Below are 25,981 nucleotides of genomic sequence, written 5' to 3'. Positions count from 1 at the left end.
GCTACGTGGTAAAGTTGCCATGGCAGCTGTGTTAAAAACGTGATGCGTTACATTTTCTGTGGTCTCATGATGAAGTTTATTGAAGTGTGTTTTGCATCATTGAGGTAAATTCACTACTTCATGTAATAAAATAATTCATAGAAAAACAAAGTCAAGAAAAATAGAATATCTCTTACAGTCACAGTGAATGTACTTATTCTGTCCTATTGCAGGAATATATGATGGCTTGGTTTAGAAGGTGCTGAATAATTGAAGACATTTATTTCAGGCATGCAGATGATTCACCATGCTTTTAAGACATCAAATCTGATGAATGGATAGACAAAATCTTTAATGGAAACTGCCATCCAGATCTTACAGGAATGCTTTATGATTATCAGAACCACAGGTCATGCAGTCTTATAACTGTATTTAATGACGGTACTTGGGCTTCATTCAAGGGGTTAAACTGTTACAATTTGTACATAGTATCCACTTATACAGTCAGTATATAGAACATATATAGCCTATATTTACTGTCATTTGGATTGTGGAGAATTATCCCAAAACCATCTGCATTCTGACCTTACATTTCATAATTTAGCTTGTTCAAGATGACCTACAGGAAGTGCATTTACCACAGTGACATTTTAACAAGTATAACAATTTTATCGTACTCTGCATCTAACATGGTGACATTTTAACAAGGATAAAAATGTATCGTACTCTGCTTCCCTTTCTTAAACGTTCCATGTTGCCATGACGATGGACTAACACTTCGAGCCAGAGTTGTCAGTATCGCTAGATAGTCTCGTTTCTCCCTTCTCGCTCTCAGACGAGGGTAGCTCCTCGCCTGATGGAGTTGTGTTCAAGTCCTGCCTGGTGGGCTGGGTGTTAGGAGCGGCCTGGGGGCCAGAATCACCTGGTTTGGACAGCTGAGCCCCGTTCGCACACACCACTGCGCCCTCTGACCTGCTGAAGCTGAACAGCTTCCCTGGGCTGAAGGTCCTGCTGGGGGATTGAGACCTCTCCTGGTTCACGGAAGCAGTCGTCACCACGGTCCCCGGCGCTGGTGTTACTGACAACGGCTCCTTCTTCAACTCCGGAGACTTCCGGAACTTGAAGCTGAGGAAACCTGGTAGTTTTGCTTCTGCCCCGGTTGGGGACTGAGGGGATCGGGCCGTGCCCGTAGAGAACTTCCCCTGCTGGGGGAAAATCTGCTTGAGCTTCATCACGTTGTTGTTGCCCAGCAGAGAGCTGGGTCTCTTGGGCTTGTCCCCAGGCTTGCCCTGGGTCTTGTCGTGGTGGTGCTGGTGGTCAGCCTTTTGGTACTCGCTCTCCTGCCGGGCCTCGGCCTGGAGCTCAGCCTGACGCTGCAGCTCCTCCTCCTCACGCCGCCTCCTCAGCTGCTGCTGGAAGTGCTGCTGGGCCTGATGCTCGTGCTTCTGCATAGGAACAAGGTAATATACAATATGTGGCATAAAGAGAGCAGACACTTTCTATGACCAGCTTTAGTTTGTGTCATGACTGTGTAAAGTTAAACACCATATGCTGACATCATCTTTCATGACTGTATGAAATCTGTTAAGTAATTAAATTATAATGACATCGTTATGTAGGCCAACGTTACTGGAGAGTTCAAGTGAAGTGTCAGAGGCATATCCTTTTGATACATTCAGTACAAAAGGATGCCCTGATGGACTCAAACATACTACAGTGTCTGTAGGAAGCCTAATGCTGGCATACACGATTCAAAGATTTTTTTAAAACGCTAAGAAAAGACACATAAAGGACACAAACTTGGAGGATGATAGTGATAGACACGGACAGTATATAACAGCTTGCTCTGTGGATTTAGCCAAAAGTGTTTCAACCTATGCAACTGTACCTTGAAAGCCTCCCTTCGACGGTACTCCAGTTTGGCCATCTGGTCTGCGACCCATCCAGGGATATCAGGGATGGCCACATGGATGACGTATTTGAGGAGGATGGCAAAATGCTGTCAGTCCCAAAACAACAAAGGACAGACTGAGCAAACAGTGACATAAAAACCCAGAAAAGTGTAATTCATCTATACCAGAGTGGAAAGAGTGTGATGATGCCATGCTGTGTGTGTGATGTGTAGAGGGAGCTGCTTGATCTTTTCAAGCCGGCTAGCTCAGTTGGTGTAGCCTAAGACTCTTAATCACAGGGTTGTGGGTACGAGCCCCACGTTGGGCGCATGCCTTTCAGCAGCTCTTGTTCTTCTCAATTACCTGTCAAGTCTTTTTCAATTTTAAAAGACAGCACAATATGCATCTACATTATTGTACAACGCTGAAATGGATTTTCAAAACGAAATGCCCTATTTGAGTGAAGGCTGTTGACTTGTGCTTAGACAGCCCCCCCCCCGCATGGTTTTATAGTCAGTACTCTGTGTGATTTATATACAGCCTCCTTGGTTTTGAGAAAGGTGCTAAAACACAATGTCCACTGCATTGTGTTTTACCTCCAGTAGCACGATGGAGATGATAACCATCTCTGGGCTCAGCCAGGGGAAGAGACGCTGCAGCTGACCACACTGGCCAATGAGGTAACAGTTCACCATGATGGCTATCAAGCCCATGGCCTCCATTGCAGTCTGCACACAGAAAGAGAAGAGATTAAAATATTTCAGAGGGAAATTATCTTTATGAAAGAAATAGCTGTTGTCTTGCTTTTTTGAAGAATTGCATGATTTTAAAATGGTTCTCTAAGTTTAAGCTTAATTGCAGGTGAGGTAAATATGTATTTGAATATATGCCCTGGGACATACTGTACCAGGATAAACTCATACTTGGAGAATATGAGTGCTGATCTACGATGATTTTTGCCTTTTAGATCATAATGAATAAGATTACAGGTGATCCTAGATCAGCACTCCTAGACTCCAGAGATGTCTTTGAATACCAGCCCAGATGTGAGCGACCACTAACCTGCCACTGTCCGATGCTCTCCACCCTCTGGCCAAAGGGCCTCTGCAGGCCAGTACAGAGCTTCAAGGCATCACTCCGGATCTCAATAATGTTGTTGATGAGTGCGCACATGGCAGCCAATGGGAAGGCAGAGGAGAAGAGCACGACGTAGCCAAACTGGATGAACATCTCCTGGTAGTCCTGCAGGGTGTCCTGTTGGGTCAGAGGTCAAAAATCTAAGTCATATAACTGCATGGGCTGTCATTGAATTGCATTTGTGTTTAAATCACTTTTCACTTCAAATCTGAATGCACTGTACGCCGGGCTTCGTATGCACCAAATACTAACTCAAGTCCATTCAAATGCAACTAAACATGTGTACAATATAAAACTAATGAACTGTGTTGCATTGATACACAGACAGCAGATCCAGTTCACAAGAACAGATCTGACAACTAAGCCATACCTCATATGTCTGCATGCAGCTCTCCATCTCTGCTTGGGTGAGGATGACAGACTTAGGCTCCTCAGGAGGGTCAATCCAGGACTTTGTGGATTCTTTCTCTGGGATTGGATTTTTCCGTCTCTGACATACTACCGTGTCATAGCCACTTGGTGGGGAGACACTAGTCTCCTTGGTCTCCTTGGTCTCAGATAACTCATAGTCACTGTCATCGTCGCCCATCTCAAAGATGCTGGAAGGATCCATGCCCTCCTCCACCATCGTGGGACTGTCTTCCGGGAAGCTGTCCTCAGGCTGGGTCGCCATGGCAACGTCTCTGGCAACGTCCACCTTCTCATTGAAGCTAATCTTCCGCTGCCTCAGTGTGTCATTTATGTCCCACTCTTCCTCTGTGAACCTGTAGCCAGCCTTTAGATCTCCTCTCTTGTTCTGTTCTGTCTGTCCATTCACATGATGTGTGGCAAGGCCTTTGGGGCCTAGCAGGGATTGGATAGTCCATGAAGCCTGGGCCTTTCCTAGAGCCAGGCGGCTGTACTTGATCACTATGGCCTGGAGAACCTCCCACACGACCTTGGGGGTAAATACTCCTAGTTTGTGGTGCTCGTACAGATAAGGCTGGAGCACCTCCTTGATGTTCTGGAGAAACTGGCGGAAGATCAGGAGAGTGGCTAGCATCTGTGAAGAGACCGTTTGAGTGATTCTGTTATTGCTGTTCTTTAGCGAGAATAATTTTGTTCAATCATGTTTTCCATTATTCAAACCTAATTGACAGATTTTACCTCCTTTAGTCGCTCCATGTCCTTGAGGTAGAATCCGATGTAGAAAAGGCTAAGGTAAGAATTTATAAACTCAAACTGCAAAATGAAGAGAAGGAGTCTGAATGAGACATGACATTTCTAAACATATATACAACAGTGTTAGTCAATAATACACCCTTTGGATAATAGAGAACAGTAGGAATAAAATAAACATGAAAAGTCTAACTTACAAAAAACATTTTAATGATGAGATTATTCTCATAGGCACTCTGAAGTCTGTAGTTCTCTGTAACAAAGTGATAAGAATCATTAAAATACATCGCTCCATTTGATACTGATTACTGAACAAACCTGTATGATCACTTTGTACTAAACCTGAAGAGATCAGAGACAGTATTCGTAAAGCGTTTGCCTTGTAGATGACATGGACGGGGAGGGACCTGATCCCAGATCAGTATTTCTACTGAGTCGGGCCCTCACTGCTAGTCTGGAAAACCTGACCCTAGGCAACACACAGGGTCTGGTTTCAATGATGGAATCTTTGGCATAGAGGAACTATGTCACTGCCTACGTCGTTCAGGGGAAAATATTCCGGAGACTCCCATCAAACCACGAGGCAGACATGCCAGAATGTGGCGATTCAAAACCAAAGTTTGCAGGCTAAACCGTTGCAGTTGTTTTAGTGAAGGTAGTTGATGTAAACTAGCCACTTGTGAAATGCACTCTAAAAATAACCTCTGTGATCTCAATCTTGCTAGCTACTATTTAGTATTTTATTTAAGCGGATAAAGTAGCGATGTAGGCAGTGATGTAGTTCATCTATGTCATAAAGAGTCCATCATTGAAACCAGATCCTAGTCGCTGTTGCCTAGGTCGGGTTTTTGAGACTACCTCATTGCGCCGATCATTCCTCACCTGTTGCTCATATTAGTGAATCTCAGCTGAACGGCTTACCCATATCATTGAGCCAATGGGCGATCTTCCTATACACCTCACCACATATAGTCACAACGATGGCCAGCAAAATTTTAGGAATGAATCTTGTGATACTGGGTAATTCCTTAATTTCCATCACAAACTCCTATAAAAAGAAAGAAGAGATCAACCAAAAAAATAGATGTATTTAATTACAGCAAGACAGGTTAATTAGATATTGGAAATTTAATCAAAGCCTACTATATGATCAATTGTTTAGAACTAGGACAGAAGAATTTATAACTGACTTTTTCAGACATAACATAGGTACAGCAGATCCCCTAATTGTATAGGACACTTTTAAGTGTGCCTTTAGAGGTCATGCAATTCAGTACTCATCTATAAAACAAAAGCAATTTAGATCAAAATAATCCATATAAACAAAGGAAATTGAAGGACTAACAGTACAGTTAGATAGCAATAAAAACGGTACCATAGAGGCACAGAATAAGTTAGAGGAAAAACTAAAAGAAATGGAGGGAATTATTCAAGAAAGATCCAGTGTAATATATTATAAAAATAAAGCGAACTGGATGGAATATGGGGGAAAATGCACCTAATTATTTTTCAATCTTCAATATAAAAATGCTACAATTTTTTTTTAATTAAAACTTGTTACAGATGAAGGAGTCACGCATGATTCACCAAATGATATTTAGAAAGAGGAAGTAAAGTACTTTAAGAATATGTTTTCATTTCAGTCTCCTCCATCTCCACAAACTGAAACTAATTGTAAGGATTTTTTTCCTAATAATAATGTAAAATTAACATCTGTACAGAAAGACTCATGTGAAGGCCAAATTACAGAGGAGGAATGGCTTGATGCAATTGGGGCCTTTAAGGATGGGAAACCTCCAGGGCTGGATGGCATACCAGTGGAAGTATCCAAAACTTTTTTTGATATACTCAAAGGACCATTATTAGCATGTTTTAACCATTCCTATATAAATGATAGATTATCAGACACGCAACAAGAAGGTCTGATATCATTATTACTGAAACAGGACCCAAATGGTATATATAAAGATCCAGTCCATTTAAAAAATTGGAGACCTCTTACACTTCAGTGTTGTGATGCAAAAATCCTAGCAAAATGCTTGGCGCATATAATTAAAAAAGTATTGTCAGATATTATTCATCCTAATCAGACAGGTTTTTACCTGGACGAGTACTGGAAACAATAGACTATTATGAAATATCAGGGACACCAGGCCTGGTTTTTATAGCTGATTTTGAAAAGGCTTTTGATAAAGTACGACTGGAGTTTATATATAAATGCCTAGAATATTTCAATTTTGGGGAATCTGTTATAAAATGGGTTAAAGTTATGTATAGTAACCCTAGGTGTAAAATAGTAAATAATGGCTACATCTCTGAAAGTTTTAAACTATCTAGAGGAGTAAAACAAGGTTGTCCACTATCGGCATATTTATTTATTATTGCCATCGAAATGTTAGCTGTTAAGATTAGATCAAACAATAATATTAAGGGATTAGAAATCCGTGGCTTAAAAACTAAGGTGTCATTGTACGCCGATGATTCATGTTTTCTTCTTAAACCACAATTAGAGTCTCTCCACGGCCTCATAGAGGATCTAGATACTTTTGCTATCCTCTCTGGATTAAAACCAAATTATGATAAGTGGTTTTACGTATTGGATCACAAAAAAAAAATGCAAATTTTACATTACCATGTAGTTTACCAATTAAATGGTCTGATGGAGATGTGGACATACTCGGTATACAAATCCCAAAAGAAAGAAATGATCTCACTCCAATACATTTTTATAGAAAGTTACCAAAAATAGATAAGATCTTGCTACCGTGGAAAGAAAAATACCTGTATATTTGTGGAAAAATCACCCTGATTATTTCTTTAGTCATGTCACAGTTTACCTATTTGCTTATGGCTTTGTCTACACCTAGTGACCTGCTTTTTAAATTATATGAACAAAAAATATTCAATTTTATTTGGAACGGCAAGCCAGATAAAATTAAAAGGGCCTATTTATATAACGAATATGAATTCAGAGGGCAGAAATGATTAAATATTAAAGCATTAGACCTCTCACTAAAGGCATCAGTCATACCAAAGTTATACTTAAATCCAAACTGGTTCTCTAGTAAATTGGTACGAATGTCTCATCCTATGTTCAAGAAGGGACTTTTTCCCTTTATTCAGATTACACCTGCCCACTTTCGGTTGTTTGAAAAGGAAATAATCTCCAAAATATCTTTATTTTTTAAACAAGCCTTAGAAAGTTGGTTGCAATTTCAGTTTAATCCACCTGAAAAGACAGAACAAATAATACAACAAATATTGTGGTTAAATTCAAATATAGTAATTGATAAAAAAACTGTATTTTTCAAAGAAATGTTTAAAAAAGGTATAATTTTAGTGAATGACATTATAAATAGGATGGGTGGAGTGATGTCACACATGCAGCTAACACAGACTTATGGAAATGTCTGCTCTATCCAAAATTACAATCAATTCATTGCAGCATTACCACAAAAATGGAAGAGGCAAGTAGAAGGGGAAAAAAGTAAGGAACTTGTATGTCATCCCTGTATTAAAGAACATAAATGGTTAAAGAAAAGTGTGATAAATAAAAACATATACCAATTTCATTTAAGGACCAAAAAACTGACAGCTGTGCCATATAAAATTGCAGAATGGTTGGGAGGAGATTTTCGATGTACCCATTCCATGACACATGGTTTATGAATTGATACGCAAAACAACGCCGGATTCAAAACTTCGAAATTTTCAATTTAAATTACTATACAAAATTCTTGCAACTAATAGAACGTTATATATATGGGGGATACAATCTTCCCAGCTCTGCGGATTCTGCTGTGAGGAGGCAGAGTCATTAGATCATTTATTTTGGTATTGTCCATATGTAGATCGTTTTTGGTCACAGGTCCAGGAATGGCTGAAGAATTGCAACATTTACCTAGAACTAACGCTGCAGATAGCAATACTGGGTGATTTGAAAAGTCATAGTCATAGTCAATCAATCAATAATATAATAATTATTTTAGCAAAAATGTTTATTTTTGATTTGCAATCTGTGGAAGCTATGAGAATAGAAAGCTTCAATTGTTTTGTGAAGCATCACAGCACAGTTGAAAAATATATGGCAAATAGAAATCCGAAATGTATGGTGTTGAGAGACAGATGGGAGGGGTTGAATGGAGCTGAAGGGTGGGACTATTAACAAGATAAACATAGTAAACATACAGAGTCTGTAAAATGTATATAGGTTCAGAACTTTTTGTGAAATAGCACAGTTACAAATAGAAATCAAACTGGATGGACATCAGAAATAGAGGAAGGACTAAAAACAAACAAAAAAGAACTATTGTAAAATAGACTGTCTGTAAAATGTGTATAAGATGAATAAATTGAAAGTAAAAGCCGAAGTGTTTATTAGTTTACTCCAATTGGGGGATCGGTGGTTGGGTTTGCGGGGAATAATAAAGGTATATTCTTTAAAAAAGTATGTATGTCTATATAGGTATGTGTATGTATATATGTGTATATGTATGCATGCGTGTATGGATATATATATTTACCCCAAAAAATATATGGGGGATTGGAAATGATGCAGACAATTACATTGATGGAAGCAATATTCTTTCTGCAATATTAAGCTGACCCACCCCTTAAAATATATATATATTTTTTAAAGACAGGTTAATTACCCCTTGAGCCATTATCTTTGATCTTAAAAGCGCTTATTCCTGAAAAGTTAATTAGGTTCCTAGTGATTTAAACGGCAGTACACACTCATCATAACTGACACTAAGGGATCCTATAGAGCGATTATAATTTAATGGACATATTCCCACGTTAGTCGAGACTGCATTTACGGCAAAAGTTGCATACAGTGCATTCAGAAAGTATTCAGACTCCTTAACTTTTTCCACATTTTATAACTAGTCTCCCAGTCCCTGGTGCTGAAAAACTCTGATGCTGCCACCACCATGCTTCACCGTAGGGATGGTGACAGGTTTCCTCCAGGCGTGACGCTTGGCATTCAGGCCAAAGAGTTCAATCTTGGTTTCATCAGACCAGAGAATCTTGTTTGTCATGGTCTGAGAGTCCTTTAGGTGCCTTTTGGCAAACTCCAAGCGGGATTTCATGTGCCTTTTACTGAGGAGTGGCTTCCGGCTGGCCACTCTACCATAAAGGTCTGATTGGTGGAGTGCTGCAGAGATGGTTGTCCTTCTGGAAGGTTCTCCCATCTCCACAGAGGAACTCTAGAGTTCTGTCCGAGTGACCATCACATTCTTGGTCACCTCCCTGACCAAGCCCCATCTCCCCCAATTGTTTGTCCGGGCGGCCAGCTCTAGGAAGAGTCTTGGTAGTTACAAACTTTTTCCATTTAAGAATGATAAGAGCCCAATGTGTTCTTGGGGAACTTCAATGCAGCAGAAATGTTTGGGTCACCATCACCAGATCTGTGCCTCGACACAATACTGTCTCGGAGCTCTACCTCATGGCTTGGTGTTTGCTCTGACATGCACTGTCAACTGTGGAACCTTATATAGACAGGTTTACTGCTGCTCCTTAATTATTTGTTACTTTAGTTCTTATTTTTCTAGGTATTTTTCTTAAAACTGCATTGTTGGTTAAGGGCTTGTAAGTAAGCATTTCACTGTAAGGTCTACACCTGTTGTATTCGGCTCATGTGACAAATAAAATTAGATTTCATTGCACATGTGCCTTTCCAAATCATGTCCAATCAATTGAATTTAACACAGGTGGACTCCAATCAAATTGTAGAAACATCTTAAGGATGATCAATGGAAACAGGATGCACATGAGCTCAATTTCGAGTCGCATAGCAAAGGGTCTGAATACTTATGTAAATAATGTATTTCTGTTTTTTATTTTTAATATATTTGCAAACATTTCTAAAAACCTGTTTTCACTTTGTCATTATGGGGTATTGTGTGTAGATTTGATGAGGGAAAAAAACAACATTTTATCCATTTTAGAATAAGGCTGTAACGTAACAAAATGTGGAAAAAGTCAAGGGGTCTTGAATGCACTGTACAGTATGTCGGCTCAATCGGAAATTACATGTAAATTGTTTTGGCGCTATACTGTACTGCTGAACTTCTGCGATATGGATTGAATCGAGCCCTAACGATACTTAGTGTTTTTTGACAAAGGAGCTCCTTTGAAACGTGTCAACAATAAATATTATTAAAGAGAATTAAGTTGCAGTCCTCAACCTTCTTTCAATACTTCAATAGTGGACCATGTTTGATTCCGATGGCTAAGGGCTTGCTTCAATCTGTAGCACGGTTTAAATTTAAAGGTAATTTCCTACTGTGCCGACATATGCAGCGTTTACCAAAGCCTTTAAATGTCAATATAGCTATTTTCTGTTGATTTATGTCTCTTACCTGCATCTCCAGACAGACGAGCATGGCCAGGAAGACAAAGCAGAGACAGAGGAGACAGATGGGGAGGCTGACCATCCACCTGAAAATCGTCCTCTTCCAGGGTGGGTAGTAAAACTCCTCACAGTCTGTTATGGGGCTACACCGCTTTACACCCTGAAAAACAGAAACACACAGTCAGACACACACCAACTAAAATGCTAGCTCCCAAAGTGGGGCTCGAACCCACGACCCAGAGTTTCACACGCTACCAACTGAGTTAGCCGGGCCTGAGGAGGACAGAGACAACTGCCCCTTTAGAAACCCCAGGAGGCATGAACCCTGCCTCTAACCCTTGGAATTCACACAACACTCTCCAAACCTATATCTCATATTACTTATCCCTGTAGACCGTAAACTCTGGCCCTGTAGACCCCTAAACTCTGGCCCTGTAGACCCCTAAACTCTGGCCCTGTAGACCCCTAAACTCTGGCCCTGTAGACCCCTAAACTCTGGCCCTGTAGACCCCTAAACTCTGGCCCTGTAGACCCCTAAACTCTGGCTCTGTAGACCCCTAAACTCTGGCCCTGTAGACCCCTAAACTCTGGCCCTGTAGACCCCTAAACTCTGGCCCTGTAGACCCCTAAACTCTGGCCCTGTAGACCCCTAAACTCTGGCCCTGTAGACCCTAAACTCTGGCCCTGTAGACCCCTAAACTCTAGCCCTGTGACAGCTGTATGAGGTTGCTGATGGAATTTGTACTTTGGCCATTGTCCTGAAGGAACCAAACAGCACTGGTAGTAATCTAAGATCGGGATTCAATCTATGATGCGTTGTAGAGCGCTGTCGACAATGTGTCTTTTAAAGGCAATGTTCTCAACGCTTGCAGACATTCATAGTAAACAGGGCAGATTTCAACTCAATCAGAAAGTATCTTTAAATGTCAAGTGCTCTACAACGTGCCCAGATTGAATCTCGGCCTAACTCTGAATGAATAGGATGCAATAACAACAGGACGCTCACCCGAAACTGGGGTCTAGGATCTTCAAGGGACTCGGCAGGAGTGTCCAATGTCCCCCACCTGTATGCTAGCTCGGCTTCTCTCCGCTTCCACCTCTCCAGGAAGAGTGTCGCCCACACCACGTTGAAGAGGGCAAACACCACACAGCAGATGTCCTGGCTGGTCTGTGGGGGAGTGGAGAAGTGGGTGAGATACAACAGATTAGGGGAATCTTTCTACTAAATATCAACAAATAATAACACTGGACATGTATCAAAGAGCACAGAGATGGTAAGTGCTATGGTGGGTGAAATACAGTTTTGTAGTCTAGGCCAACACATCCAGATTTTTTCACATGAATTTTTATGTGGTGATTAGGAGAGAAAACACATACAAATAGATTCCAACAAGTGAGCCATTTGTAATGTAAAACTGTGAATTCCTACTGTGTATGGTAACTACATGTAGCCTAGTTCTAGATCTGTTTGTGCTATCTTGCAAACTCCTACACTATGTCATTGTCAGATTATGGACTAGGCTAAACTACATTGTGTATGATACAGTCTTAGGAAAAAAAGTGCTACTTAGAACCTAAAAGGGTTAAAGAACCAAATTTGTTTCCAGGGATATCCCTTTTTGCTCCAGGCAGAACCATTTTGGGTTCCATGTAGAACCATTTCCACAAAGGGCTCTACATGGAACCCAAAAGGGTTATACCTGGAACCAAAAAGGCTTGTACCTGGAACGAAAAAGGTTCTCCTATGGGGACAGCTGAAGAACCCTTTTTTCTAAGATTGCACTATTGACAGGTATACTACCGGTCAACATTTTTAGAACACCTACTCATTCAAGGGTTTTTCTTAATTTTTACTATTTTCTACATTGTAGAATAATAGTGAAGACATCAAAACTATAAAATAACACACATGGAATCATGTAGTAACCAAAAAAGTGTTTAACAAATCTAAATATATTTTATATTTGAGATTCTTCAAATAGCCACCCTTTGCCTTGATGACAGCTTTGCACACTCTTGGCATTCTCTCAACCAGCTTCACCTGGAATGCTTTTCCAACAGTCTTGAAGGAGTTCCCACATATGCTGAGCACTTGTTGGCTGCTTTTCCTTCACTTTGCGGTCCGACTCATCCCAAACCATCTCAATTTAATTAAGGTCAGGGGATTGTGGAGGCCAGGTCATCTGATGCAGCACTCCATCATTCTCTTTCTTGGTAAAATAGCCCTTACACAGCCTTGAGGTGTGTTAGGTCATTGTCCATGTTGAAAAACAAATGATAGTCCGACTAAGCCCAAACCAGATGGGATGGCGTATCCCTGCAGAATGCTGTGGTAGCCATGCTGGTTAAGTGTGCCTTGAATTCTAAATAAATCAAAGACAGTGTCACCAGCAAAGCACCCCCACAACATAACACCTCCTCCTCCATGCTTTACGGTGGGAAATACACATGCGGAGATCATCCGTTCACTCACACTGCGTCTCACAAAGATACGGCGGTTGGAACCAAAAATCTCAAATTTGGACCGATTTCCACCGGTCTAATGTCCATTGCTCGGGTTTCTTGTCCCAAGCAAGTCTCTTCTTCTTATTGGTGTCCTTTAGTAGTGGTTTCTTGGCAACAATTCGACCATGAAGGCCTGATTCACGCAGTCTCATCTGAATAGTTGATGTTGAGATGTATCTGTTACTTGAAGTCTGTGAAGCATTTGTTTGGGCTGCAATTTCTGAGGCTGGTAACTCTAATGAACTTATGCTCTGCACCAGAGGTAACTCTGGGTCTTCCTGTCCTGTGCCGGTCCTCATGAGAGACAGTTTCATCATAGCGCTTGATGGTTTTTTCGATTGCACTTGAAGAAAATTTCAAAGTTCTTGAAATGTTCCGTATTGACTGACCTTCATGTCTTAAAGTAATGATGGATTGTAATTTATTTTTGCTCATTTGAGCAAATAGGGCTATCCTCTGTATACCCCCCTACCTTGTCACAACACAACTGACTGGCTCAAACGCATTAAGAAGTAAAGAAATTCCACAAATTAACTTTTAAGAAGACACACCTATTAATTGAAATGCATTCCAGGTGACTACCTCATGAAGCTGGTTGAGAGTGTGCAAAGCTGTCATCAAGGCAAAGGGTGGCTATTTGAAGAATCTCAAATATAAAATATATTTTGATTTATTTAACACTTTTTTGGTTACTACAGTACATGATTCCATATGTGTTATTTCATAGTTTTGATTTCTTCACTATTATTCTACAATGTAGGAAATAGAAAAATAAAGAAAAACCCTTGAATGAGTAGGTTTTCTAAAACTTTTGACCGGTAGTGTATATTGACCAGTGTGAGATCTCCCTTAGGTAATGTGATGCTGCACCACCTACCTGGTCAGCCTCAGCCAGGATCCACAGCAGGAAGCCGATGACTGCAGGGTACAGCATGGAGTTGGTGTAGAAACCCAGCCAGGCAAAGTACATGCCAATCTTCACCCCAAAGTAATCACAGACGTCATCTGACACACAGACATGACACCAACAACATGACAGACAAAGACAGACACAATGGGTTATTGGCTTCAGTTAGTAAATTATATTTTTAAGAAATGTGTATCTTTCCATTGATATTGTATTTATAGTGCAAATGATATTATTTTATTCTATGATAGAATGATCAATTAATTGTAACAATTAAGCATGCTATATTGTCTCAACAGGTGCTGCTCACCCAAAGGCTGTCTCTCACAGACAGCTTGGACCCATGACGTCATCAGCTGACTGAGGATCCGTTGCTCGTGTAGAGGAAACACTTGATAGATTACTCCTCTGGCCATCAGCTCTGGAACTGAGATGAACACATAGTTATCAGTCAATAACAAAGCTGTCTCAGATTTTATTGTGATGCTGCAGAGTCAGGCAATGATGAAATACAAAAACAACTGTTTACTGATTGGTTGTCCCTCCAGGAAGTGGAAGTTGTGAAGGACTTCTCCTTGTTTGGCTCGCAGGTTGTCCAGCCAGTACTTGATGATGCTCTGACGCTCCTGAAGAAAAGATCGAACAACCACAGAGTTTGAGGGAACAAGGTCAAAATCAGCAACAGGACATATATCAGAGCTGTTTAAATATGTTTGGAGATCATAGCCATAACTGATACGAACCTGGGAGGTGAAAAAGCACAGCTCGCTCTCTATGTTCTCGTATATATTGTCCTCTGCACAGGAAAACCTATGTGTTCCACCTCCATACTGTGGTTTGACCACTTTGCGCATCCCCGTCAGCTCTGCACCACGCAGCAAGCTGAGGAGAGGAAGAGAAGAGGGGAGTAGGACACAAGCTTTATTTGACAGTCGTGTTTCAGACGCTATTTACCTGGTCCCATATCTGACTGTTCTGTCTTGTCAACTCCTCCTCTGGTCATTGTCAAACCAACCATTTCAACAGAGCACAAACAGATCTGGAACCAGGCCGCTATTTATGAATGTGATGTTTACGAATGATGTGGTAACAATATTAGGTAACGACCATATAATTAACATTTAACCATTACATTTCCGACATAAATGTCATGTAAGAAGTGGAGTGTCTTACTTCTCAAATGTGGTTGTAATAAAGAATGCGTAGCACTGTGTGTGTTGATGCTGTCGGATCTGGATTGTAACTTGTGGGATTCCCAGTCGGATGTGGTTCAGCAGCCATAGCAAGGTGTGGTCGTCTGTTGTGTCTAGAAAGGAGTAAATGATCAGTTTCGATGTCAGCATTTGTATTTCATTTATTTAAATCTATATAGAGCCACAGCCCAATTGCCATGAATTAATACTGAACCTCTGTCGCAGTCATTCGATGCTTGACATTTTTTTAACACTTGACATTCTAGTCATTCATCAGTCTGATCACAGACTCTTGGAACATTCAAATAAGGAGGCTGCAACAACAACATTCTTCAATGCTTGACAGAGGCAGCAATGGTAACCGTGGGAGGGTGGACCCATGAAAAGGTCAATACAATCAAATGAGGCAACCGCCCTAGGGGTATGGGGTATTCATTTCATCCCATCCTGCAAGAATGAGTGCAATGATTCATATCCAACCCTATTTGGGATCCATGTGGGAAACTTGCTTTGACTAATGAGATCCATTTGTGTAAACCCACACAGCATGTGTGCAGAATCATAGAGTGCCTAACTCTGAAACAAACATACAAGTAATGGATATTATTCAATAGTCCCTGCAGACTGTTCTGTGTCACATCAACGAGTGATTGGCTCATTGCCCACATCGGCCAATAAGACTCCCCCTCGAAGTTTCCCATCATGATTGAGGGGACTGAACCGTAGGTGAAGGTGGTGATTTAGCGTACCTGAGAATGTCATTAGGATATCACAGTCTTCGGTTGGCACCATTTTCAGCCAGGATTTATGGGACATGATGTACTGTCTGGCCTGCGAGAGGCGTTTCCCAAACAATTTATCTAAAGGGGAAGAAGTAGAGGGGAGGAGAGAGAGAAAGAGAGACAGATGGAGGGTAAGAATAGCCCACATCAGTCAGTGCAGTGTAATGAAAACATCATTTCCGGTCCTAATTTGTAGACTTGTTTACGTGCTGCTGTGCGGTTTGTTGCTAACCTTACTTTGCTACCTGCCAACTTTACGGTTTTTACTTTTTAATTAACGTTTCATATTTAAAAAAAATTCCTCACTCAACTTTTTTCATTCAACTTTTTCACACGGAAGCTTTATCGTCAGGACTTCCACCAGCCGAAGCCAAGTAGTAACATTAACCTTCCAATTGCAATCGCTGTACTCATAATATAATGGAGAACGCCTGATGGCGAGGATAGCTGTGTTGCAAGCCCAGCTTCAGGCACAATCGTTAGGCAAGGGTAATTTAAGTGTAGGAAAGGATGAAACAGCGTCTGTGCCACAAATAAGTATAGATAGTAGTATAAATCCCCTCGCACAGTCCCCGCAGCCGGACAACTTTCTCATGGTTTCTGGAAGGAAATGCTGTAGGAATGCTCAACCGGTGTCGCTCATTCTGCCGACAGAAACTTTAAACCGGTTCTCCCCGTTAAGCAATGGGTCGGAATCAGAGGCCGAGTCTTCTCTGGTCTCTACCCCTCCTGTTACGGGGTCTGAGACGCCGAAGCCTCCCACCATTAGCTCTGACAAATTGAAAACCCTAGTCATTGGCGACTCCGTTACCCGCAGTATTAGATTTAAGACGAATCATCCAGCGATCATACACTGTTTACCAGGGGGCAGGACTACCGACGTTAAAGCTAATCTGAAGATGGTGCTGGCTAAAGCTAAAACTGGCGAGTGTAGAGAGTATAGGGATATTGTTATCCACGTCGGCACCAACGATGTTAGGATGAAACAGTCAGAGGTCACCAAGCGCAACATAGCTTCAGCGTGTAAATCAGCTAGAAAGATGTGTCGGCATCGAGTAATTGTCTCTGGCCCCCTCCCAGTTAGGGGGAGTGATGAGCTCTACAGCAGAGTCTCACAACTCAATCACTGGTTGAAAACTGTGCCCCTCCCAAAATATATAATTTGTAGATAACTGGCCCTCTTTCTGAGACTCACCCACAAACAGGACCAAGCCTGGCCTGCTGTGGAGTGACGGACTCCATCCTAGCTGGAGGTGTGCTCATCTTATCTACGACCATAGACAGGGCTCTAACTCCCCTAGCTCCACAATGAGATAGGGTGCAGGCCAGACAGCAGGCTGTTAGACAGTTAGCTCAGCTATCCCCATTGAGACCGTGTCTGTACCTCGATCTAGGTTGGGCAAAACTAAACATGGCGGTGTTCGCTTTAGCAATCTCACTGGAATAAAGACCTCCTCCATTCCTGTCATTACTGAAAGATATTGTGATATCTCAACATAGGGCTACTTAATGTTAGATCCCTCACTTCCAAGGCAGTTATAGTCAATCACTGATCATAATCTTGATGTGATTGGCCTGACTGAAACATGGCTTAAGCCTGATGAATTTACTGTGTTAAATGAGGCCTCACCTCCTGGTTATACTAGTGACTATATCTCCCGCGCATTCCGCAAAGGCGGGGGTGTTGCTAACATTTACAATAGCAAATTTCAATCAAATAAAAAAAACGACAGCGTTTTCGTCTTTTGAGCTTCTAGTCATGAAATCTATGCAGCCTACTCAATCACTTTTTATAGCTACTGTTTACAGGCCTCCTGGGCCATATACAGCGTCCCTCACTGAGTTCCCTGAATTCCTATGGGACCTTGTAGACATGGCAGATAATATTCACATTTTTGGTGAATTTAATATTCACATGGAAAAGTCCACAGAAAAACTCAAAGGCTTTCGGAGCCATCATCGACTCAGTGGGTTTTGTTCAACATGTCTCCGAACCTGCTCACTGCCACAGTCATACTCTGGACCTAGTTTTGTCCAGTGGAATAAATGTTGTGGATCTTAATGTTTTTCCTCATAATCCTGGACTATCGGACCACCATTTTATTACGTTTGCAATCACAACAAATAATCTGCTCAGACCCCAACCAAATATCATCAAAAGCCATGCTATAAATTCTCAGACAACCCAATGATTCCTAGACGCCTTTCCAGACTCACCACCTTCCCAAGGATGTCAGAGTACAAAAATTAGTTAGCACCTAACTGAGGAACTCAATTTAACCTTGCATAAAACCCTAGATGCAGTTGCACCCATAAAAAAAACATTTGTCATAAGAAACTAGCTCCCTGGTATACAGAAAATACCCGAGCTCTGAAGCAAGCTTCCAGAAAATTGGAACGGAAATGTCGCTACACCAAACTGGAAGTCTTCCGACCAGCTTGGAAAGACAGTACCGTGCATTATCAAAGAGCCCTCACTGCTGCTCGATCATCATATTTTTCCAACTTAATTGAGGAAAATAAGAACAATCCAAAATGTATTTTTGATACTGTTGCAAAGCTAACTAAAAAGCAGCATTCCCCAAGAGAGGCTTTCACTTCAGCAGTGATAAATTCACGAACTTCTTTGACAAAAAGATCATGATCATTAGAAAGCAAATGACGGACCTCCTCTTTAAATCTGTGTATTCCTCCAAAGCTCAGTTGTCCTGAGTCTGCACAACACTGCCAGGACCTAGGATCAAGGGAGACACTCAAGTTTTTTAATACTATATCTCTTGACACATTGATGAAAATAATCATGGCCTCTAAACCTTCAAGATGCATACTGGACCCTATTCCAACTAAACTACTGAAAGAGCTGCTTCCTGTGCTTGGCCCTCCTATGTTGAACATAATAAACGGCTCTCTATCCACCGGATGTGTACCAAACACACAAAGTGGCAGTAATAAAGCCTCTCTTGAAAAAGCCAAACCTTGAACCAGAAGATATAAAAAACTATCGGCCTATATATCGAATCTCCCATTCCTCTCAAAATATATTACCTCTTGGTGATGTCATTCGGAAACATAATGTTAACTTTCACTGCTATGCGGACAACACACAGCTGTACATTTCGATGAAACATGGTGAAGCCCCAAAATTGCCCACCCTGGAAGCCTGTGATTCAGACATAAGGAAGTGGATGGCGGCAAATGTTCTACTTTTAAACTCGGACAAAACAGAGATGCTTGTTCCAGGTCCCAAGAAACAAAGAGATGTTCTGTTGAATCTGACAATTAATCTTGATGGTTGTACAGTCATCTCAAATAAATCTGTGAAGGACCTCTGCGTTACTCTGGACACTGATCTCTCTTTAGACGAACATATCAAGACTGTTTCAAGGACAGCTTTTTTCCATCTACGTAACATTGCAAAAATCAGAAACTTCCTGTCCAAAAATTATGCTGAAAAATTAATCCATGCTACTCGGATAAAGTACTAAATAAACTTCAGTTAGTGCTAAACATGGCTGCTAGAATCTAGACTAGAACCAAAAAATTGGATCATATTACCCAAGTGCTAGCCTCTCTACACTGGCTTCCTGTTAAGGCTATTTCAAGGTTTTACTGCTAACCTACAAAGCTACATGGGCTTGCTCCTACCTGTCTTTCTGATTTGGTCCTGCCGTACATATTAACACATACGCTACGGTCACAAGACGCAGGCCTCCTTACTGTCCCTAGAATTTCTTAGCAAACAGCTGGAGGCAGGGCTTTCTCCTATAGAGCTCCATTTTTATGGAATGGTCTGCCTATCCACGTGAGAGACGCAGACTCGGTTTCGACCTTTAAGTCTTTATTGAAGACTCATCTCTTCAGTAGGTCCTATGATTGAGTGTAGTCTGGCCCAGGTGAATGGAAAGGCACTGGAGCAACGAATCGCCATTGCTGTCTCTGCCTGGCCGGTTCCCCTCTCTCCACTGGGATTCTCTGCCTCAAACCCTATTACACAGGCTGAGTCCCTGGCTTACTGGTGCTCTTCCATGCCATCCCTAAAAACTTTTTTAACTATTTACAATGACGGCCTAGGAACAATGGGTTAACTGCCTTGTTCAGGGGCAGAACGAAAGATTTTTTACTTTGTCAGCTCGGGGATTCAATCTAACAACCTTTCGGTTACTGGCCCAACGCTCTAACCACTTGGCTACCTGCCATTATTTAAGCAATTATATAATCATTACCAGATTACCAATGATACCAGATTTAGATGAGCGATAAATCAGTTCTAAGATGTCATTGATGAGAATTGTTCAAAAAAATCTATTGCGTCACTTGAGTCGGTTGAGTCACTGACGTGATCTTCCTGTCCGAGTTGGCGCCCCCCTTTGGGTTCGTGCTGTGGGGGAGATCTTTGTGGGCTATACTCGGCCTTGTCTCAGGATAATAAGTTGGTGGTTGAAGATATCCCTCTGGTGGTTGAAGATATCCCTCTAGTGGTGTGGGGGCTGTGCTTTGGCAAAGTGGGTGGAGTTATATCCTGCCTGTTTGGCCCTGTCTGGGGGTATCGTCGGACGGGCCAGTGTCTCCCGACCCCTCCTGTCTCAGCCTCCAGTATTTATGCTGCAAAAGTTTGTGTCGGGGGGCTAGGGTCAGTCTGTTATATCTGGAGTATTTCTCCTGTCTTATCCGGTGTCCTGTGTGAATTTAAGCATGCTCTCTCTCTCTTTTTCTTTCTTTCTTTCTCTCAGAGGACCTGAGCCCTTGGACCATGCCTCAGGACTACCTGGCCTGATGACTCCTTGCTGTCCCCAGTCCATCTGGTCGTGCTGCTACTCCAGTTTCAACCGTTCTGCCTGTGGCTATGGAACCCTGACCTGTTCACCGGGCGTGCTACCTTGTCCCAGACCTGCTGTTTTCAACTCTCTAGAGACATCAAGAGCGGTAGAGATACTCTGTATGATCGGCTATGAAAAGCCAACTGACATTTACTCCTGAGGTGCTGATGTGTTGCACCCTCTACAACCACTGTGATTATTATTATTTGACCCTGCTGGTCATCTATGAACATTTGAACATCTTGGCCATGTTCTGTTATAATCTCCACCCGGCACAGCCAGAAGAGGACTGGCCACCCCTCATAGCCTGTTTTCTTCCTAGGTTCCGGCCTTTCTAGGGAGTTTTTTCTAGCCACCGTGCTTGTATACCTGCATTGCTTGTTGTTTGGGGTTTTAGGCTGGGTTTCTGTACAGCACTTTGTGACATCAGCTGATGTAAAAAGGGCTTTATAAATACATTTGATTGATTGATTGATTGATTGATTGATTGACATGGGTGGTGACAGATGGAGAGAGGGAGGATTCTGCCAAAATGCTAAATCCTCATTGTCAGCTTCCCCACTCTTCTGCCCATCAACAAGGCCAAAGCAGTTTGTTACTGTATTCCGCTGTCTGAAAGTTAGAAATGGACACAGATCAACCCAAATCAGAAAGTATTCAACATGATCATTTTCTACATTGGCATGATTGAAAAAGAGTTTGGCTCCTCTTCTACAACACAGGGTCTGTGTATTTAAGTTGTTTGTACAACTGAACATTAGGCTCACAGTATTTACTCTACTAAGCTGCAGTACTTGTATGGTAGCTTTGGAGCACTGCAATTGAAAACCAACCACTACATGGGAGGTACTAAACACAGGATCTGCCGATTTTAAAGTGTCCAACTTAATCCAGTCAAACCATGTGAAACAAAATAAGAATGAGAATTGTTGACTGGCAATCCCATAAATGTTCTGTTACTGACATGTCCTGTCCTGTCCTCTAAAATTCCCTGCCATCTCTGTCTCTCTCTCTTTCACTTACTCTGTCTCTCACTTTCTTTTGCTCTCTCACTGTCTCTCTCTTTCTCTCTCTTACACATTTACACCCACACACACACCACTAGGCTGATTGAGGGGTTGGGTTAAATACAGAAGACACATTTCGGTGGACGCATTCGGTTGTGCAACTGACTAGGTATCCTCTTTCCCTCCCCTAACGTGTGAGCCATGTCTAGATTGTGAAGTGAAATTAATCTTGTCATTCTAACCAGGTGCCACTGTAGGGCTTTTGTTATGAACAGCATCAACTACTCTATCCTTCCCCATTCTTACACAACTAAATTGTATACTTTTATCTTCACTGCCAACACCGTTTAAACCTATGACAGCGCTATACTAGGTACTGCTATAGTGCTGGGACTGCTAGGTCTACTAGTAGCAATGTGTCAAAAGCCATCTATCAGCAGATATAGGAAATGGGGTCATGTTCCTTTGATTGTACCTACTGACTTTACTGTGGTGCTCTTTTCCTAAACAACACTTTTACTTTATGATCAACACAATTTACTCAATATAAATTACAGGCCAATTTTGTGTGTGTGTGTGTACTGAATGGCGGATAATAGTCTGACAGTAAAAATTGTAGAAATGCAGTCCAAAGCCTACTGAATGTGGGTTATCCCCATGTCCCCTCATCCAATAGCATATCTGGGCCTGTGTTCATTAAGCGTCTCAGAGTAGCAGAGCTGATTTATAATCGAAAAGGCCAAACTGATCCTAGATCATCACTGTACTCTCAGATGCTTTATGAATACAGGCCCTGAGCATTGAGTCAGTATCCCCCATCACCGACAACTTTAGCATTTCTGCTAATTAGCAACTTTTCAACTACTTGCTACTTTCCAACTACTTAGCATGTTAGCTAACCCTTCCCTTTCCCCTAACCCTTTAACCTAACTCCTAAACTTAACCCTAACCCCTTGCTAATGTTAGCGAGCTAGCTAACGTTAGCCACTTAGCCACCTAGCTAGAATTCGTAACATAGCATACGTTCAGAAAATTTCGTAACATATTGTACGTTTTGTGAATTTGAAACATATTCTGAGTTTTGCTACTTCATTATGTATATAATACAAATTGTAATTCTAAACATATCATACGAAATGTGTGATGGACATCCACAAATGGTCTAAATAGAGTGTCTCGGATTTACATATAGAATAATACCAAATGCTCTGAGACCAGGTTGATCTCCATCTCCAAATTGATAATAAAGCCATGTCCTGTGCCATACAGGCACTACTGCTCTTCGATGACTCTTCGATGACTTTCTTCAACCATTGCAAAACATACCAGTCAGTTAGCTCTCGCCTCCACCACGTTGTGACAGAATTTTCAAAAACTAAAGGAAGTGCGGTAAAACGCGTCCGTGATGGTTCTGATAACTGCTGGCTTGCTGTGATATTGTGATACTCTGTACGGAGTATTTGCGTAAGAAGTGTAGACGTGTAAGACATGTGTGTGATTGCTTAATGTATGCACATTGCGCAATCCAGTTTTCTAAGGACAAAGTTGTAATAAAATAGCCACTTTTGGCTACTCAAATCCAACATGAAATATTTAGCTTTTAATCGTACAGTTTCCGTTTAAACCCCCTTGTTTGACTGCTAGACTTCTGAAATAAATAATGTAATCCATTATTTATTACAATACATAGCCGATATCATAACAATATAATAGACTGAAATGCCTTGGATCCATAGGCTAGGCTACACCTGTGGGACCACAGAAGACAGCTGCCACATTCGGCCCTGCTCATCGGAATGCGCACAATGCTACCGGACGCGACGCACCAAAAACAAAAACAAACGTGGCATGTAGCCTAATATGAACGGTGTATGTGATTAACCTCAAGTACTGAGGTAAATGGCAGTTTGCGTGAATGTTTGAGAATACTGCATCATAGTCTATCTAGTACCACCGCAAATAGCATTGATCATGTTCCTCCCTACAACCATCTAACTTGAATTCACGCACCTCACGAGACAAATACTCTATTCCTCAAGACACTCACCCAGGACACCGAACGACATTGAATATGTCTGTTTTTGCTTAGTTATCTTGTTGTCTTCAGTGGGCACCATCCTCTTCCCTACCCTGTCGTCGTCCGCGGTGCTGTTTACAGACGCGGTGGGATCAGGTGCCCCAATCGTCACGATCATGGTGCATTAAAAGACAGCGCTGCAACTATGGAAGGTGATGTTGTATGAGCATTGTATGAACAGGGTTGGTGATACCCGCCTACCCTACCTGTTCGTGCTATGACCTGAACCTGGCAGAAAGTGTTTGGTTGTAACAGGTTCTCTCTCTCTCTCTCTCGTTCATATGGAGAAGGTCTGGCCCTGTATTCATAAATAGTCTCAGATTAGGAATGCTGATCTATGATCAGGTCCCCCATGTCCATGTAACTCATTCATTAATATGATTTAAAATACAGAACTGATCCTAGATTAGCACTCCTACTCTGAGACACAATGAATACGGGCCCTGATTGTATTGTAGAGCCAAAATAACAAACCATTGAGTACTTTTATCTCAAAAGGACCCTTTACCTCTCATCAAAATGATGTGATCTGCAAGTAATTATTATAGATGCTTACGGAGTCTCTTTGGAAAGACCTATGAGAAACCCCTATTTGCAATAAATATAGTTTATAGGGTTTAAAAAGCCCCCCTGGAGGGCACCGATTTATAGGAGATACTTCTCAATGCCGTTATACTTTCAGATCCTGCAGTACAATGTCATGGCCGCTAGAGAGCAGTCGTGTTAAAGTGTGAGAAAGACAGACGCTTCTTGTTGGTATAAAGGGCAAGAGACAGGACATCCCGATGAGGTGCCAGCCTGCTTGCTACCTTTAAGCCCTAACTAAACTCCTACAGGGAACACCGGGTAAAGGATCTGGGCCCGTATATATAAAGTGTCTCAGAGTCAGAGTGTTAAGGTCCCACCTGTCCATATAATCATATTCATTATGATCTTAAAGGCAAAACTGATCCTAAATCAGCACCCGCCTACTCTGAGATGCTTTATGAATATGGGCCCAGGTAGCAGTGCTGCTGCTGAGCAGAGTAAATGCTCTGTCTCTCCCTACTCTGGCAGAATACCATAGGCATTGGGGCTTTCTGGTTGATGGCTAATCGATGGGCTTGAGTACAGTAAATCTAGTCTGGTGACATGCTAAAATCCAACTGGATTGCCGTTGAGGATGATTGATAATCTTGTTGGGGAGAGGCCATTGGTCTATGTAAAGGAAAAAGCTTTTGTATTAAATATTCATTGTAAATGTTGGTTTAGTCTTCATTTAAATAGGATTGTAACATTCATTTTGCAATGCAAGTGAGGAATTCAGTATACTTTTTAAATTACTTACAATAACTTGACGATTAAATATGAAAAGATACCAGGCTTCTGAGCAGTACTGAACTTGTAGATGACTGGGTCATCTCAAATTAATCAGGTAAGAAGGTAAGACCCAGATGCAGACAATGTCGAATTAACAATGGTTTAATAATCCAACAGGGGCAGGCAACAGACAGGTCAAGGCAGGCAGGGGTCAGGCAGGGGTCAGTAAACCAGAGGTGGGGCAACAGTACCAGACGGCAGGCAGACAGAGGTCAATAATCTAGAGGTGGGGCAAAGGTACAGGTCGGCAGACAGGCGGGCTCAGAGTCAGGACAGGAAAGGGTCAAAACCAGGAAGGCTGGAAAAAATTAGACTGTGAAAAACAGGAGCTGAGACAAAAACCCTGGTTGACTTGACAACCAAGACGAACTGGCAACAGACTAACAGAGAACACAGGTATAAATATACAGGGGATAATGGGGAAGATGGGCAACACCTGGAGGGGGGTGGAGACAATCACAAAGACAGGTGAAACAGATCAGGGTGTGACACACATTTACAGATGTGATTGATAGTAATGCAATGACAAGTGATTGACCTGACATGAGAGGCCAATTGAGCTCAGGTTGTGTTTGACAGATCCAGGGACACCATTGAGGCCCATTGTTTCCATCCACCTGCTGCTGCTTCCACTCTTAACCTCACCCTCAACTATCAGCAAGAGAGAGGTTTTGCCCTCTAATGTGTTTACTAGTCAGGTGGCCATGGGCCTGAAAGGGGCCAGGCAAATAGGAAGTGTAATTAGCATTCATGGTCAAAAGGCAACGTTAGTAGCCAGAGACAAAAGGGGTCAGAGTTCTGCAACCCCGG

The 25,981-nt window shown here is 41.8% G+C and overlaps 1 protein-coding gene across 3 annotated transcripts; it reads right to left on the bottom strand.

The window, feature by feature from the left end:
• Positions 1-57: 57 nt before the first annotated feature.
• On the bottom strand, positions 58-23,995 carry LOC115169974 (anoctamin-8). 3 transcript variants are annotated; one of them, XM_029726140.1, is made up of 17 exons: positions 23,783-23,995; positions 15,879-15,989; positions 15,110-15,242; positions 14,680-14,818; positions 14,466-14,562; positions 14,247-14,363; positions 13,907-14,034; positions 11,531-11,692; positions 10,532-10,684; positions 5,088-5,214; positions 4,364-4,419; positions 4,155-4,229; positions 3,379-4,050; positions 2,934-3,125; positions 2,468-2,599; positions 1,868-1,978; positions 58-1,424 (listed from the first exon to the last, which is right to left on the bottom strand). In XM_029726140.1, the coding sequence occupies exons 1-17, from the start codon at positions 23,928-23,930 to the stop codon at positions 750-752; spliced, it is 3,228 nt and encodes a 1,075-aa protein (XP_029582000.1). In that variant the 5' UTR covers positions 23,931-23,995; the 3' UTR covers positions 58-749. The 3 variants fall into 3 exon arrangements, with proteins under 3 accessions (XP_029582000.1, XP_029582001.1, XP_029582002.1); XM_029726141.1 differs by lacking the exon at positions 23,783-23,995 and adding an exon at positions 22,936-23,380; XM_029726142.1 differs by lacking the exon at positions 23,783-23,995 and adding an exon at positions 23,062-23,380.
• Between the last annotated feature and the right edge of the window lie 1,986 nt (positions 23,996-25,981).

This window comes from Salmo trutta, chromosome 31, assembly GCF_901001165.1.
Source record: "Salmo trutta chromosome 31, fSalTru1.1, whole genome shotgun sequence".
Taxonomy (NCBI): Eukaryota; Metazoa; Chordata; class Actinopteri; order Salmoniformes; family Salmonidae; genus Salmo; species Salmo trutta.
Note: the sequence above shows the minus strand (reverse complement) of the source record. Positions and strands in the feature narration are given on the sequence as shown.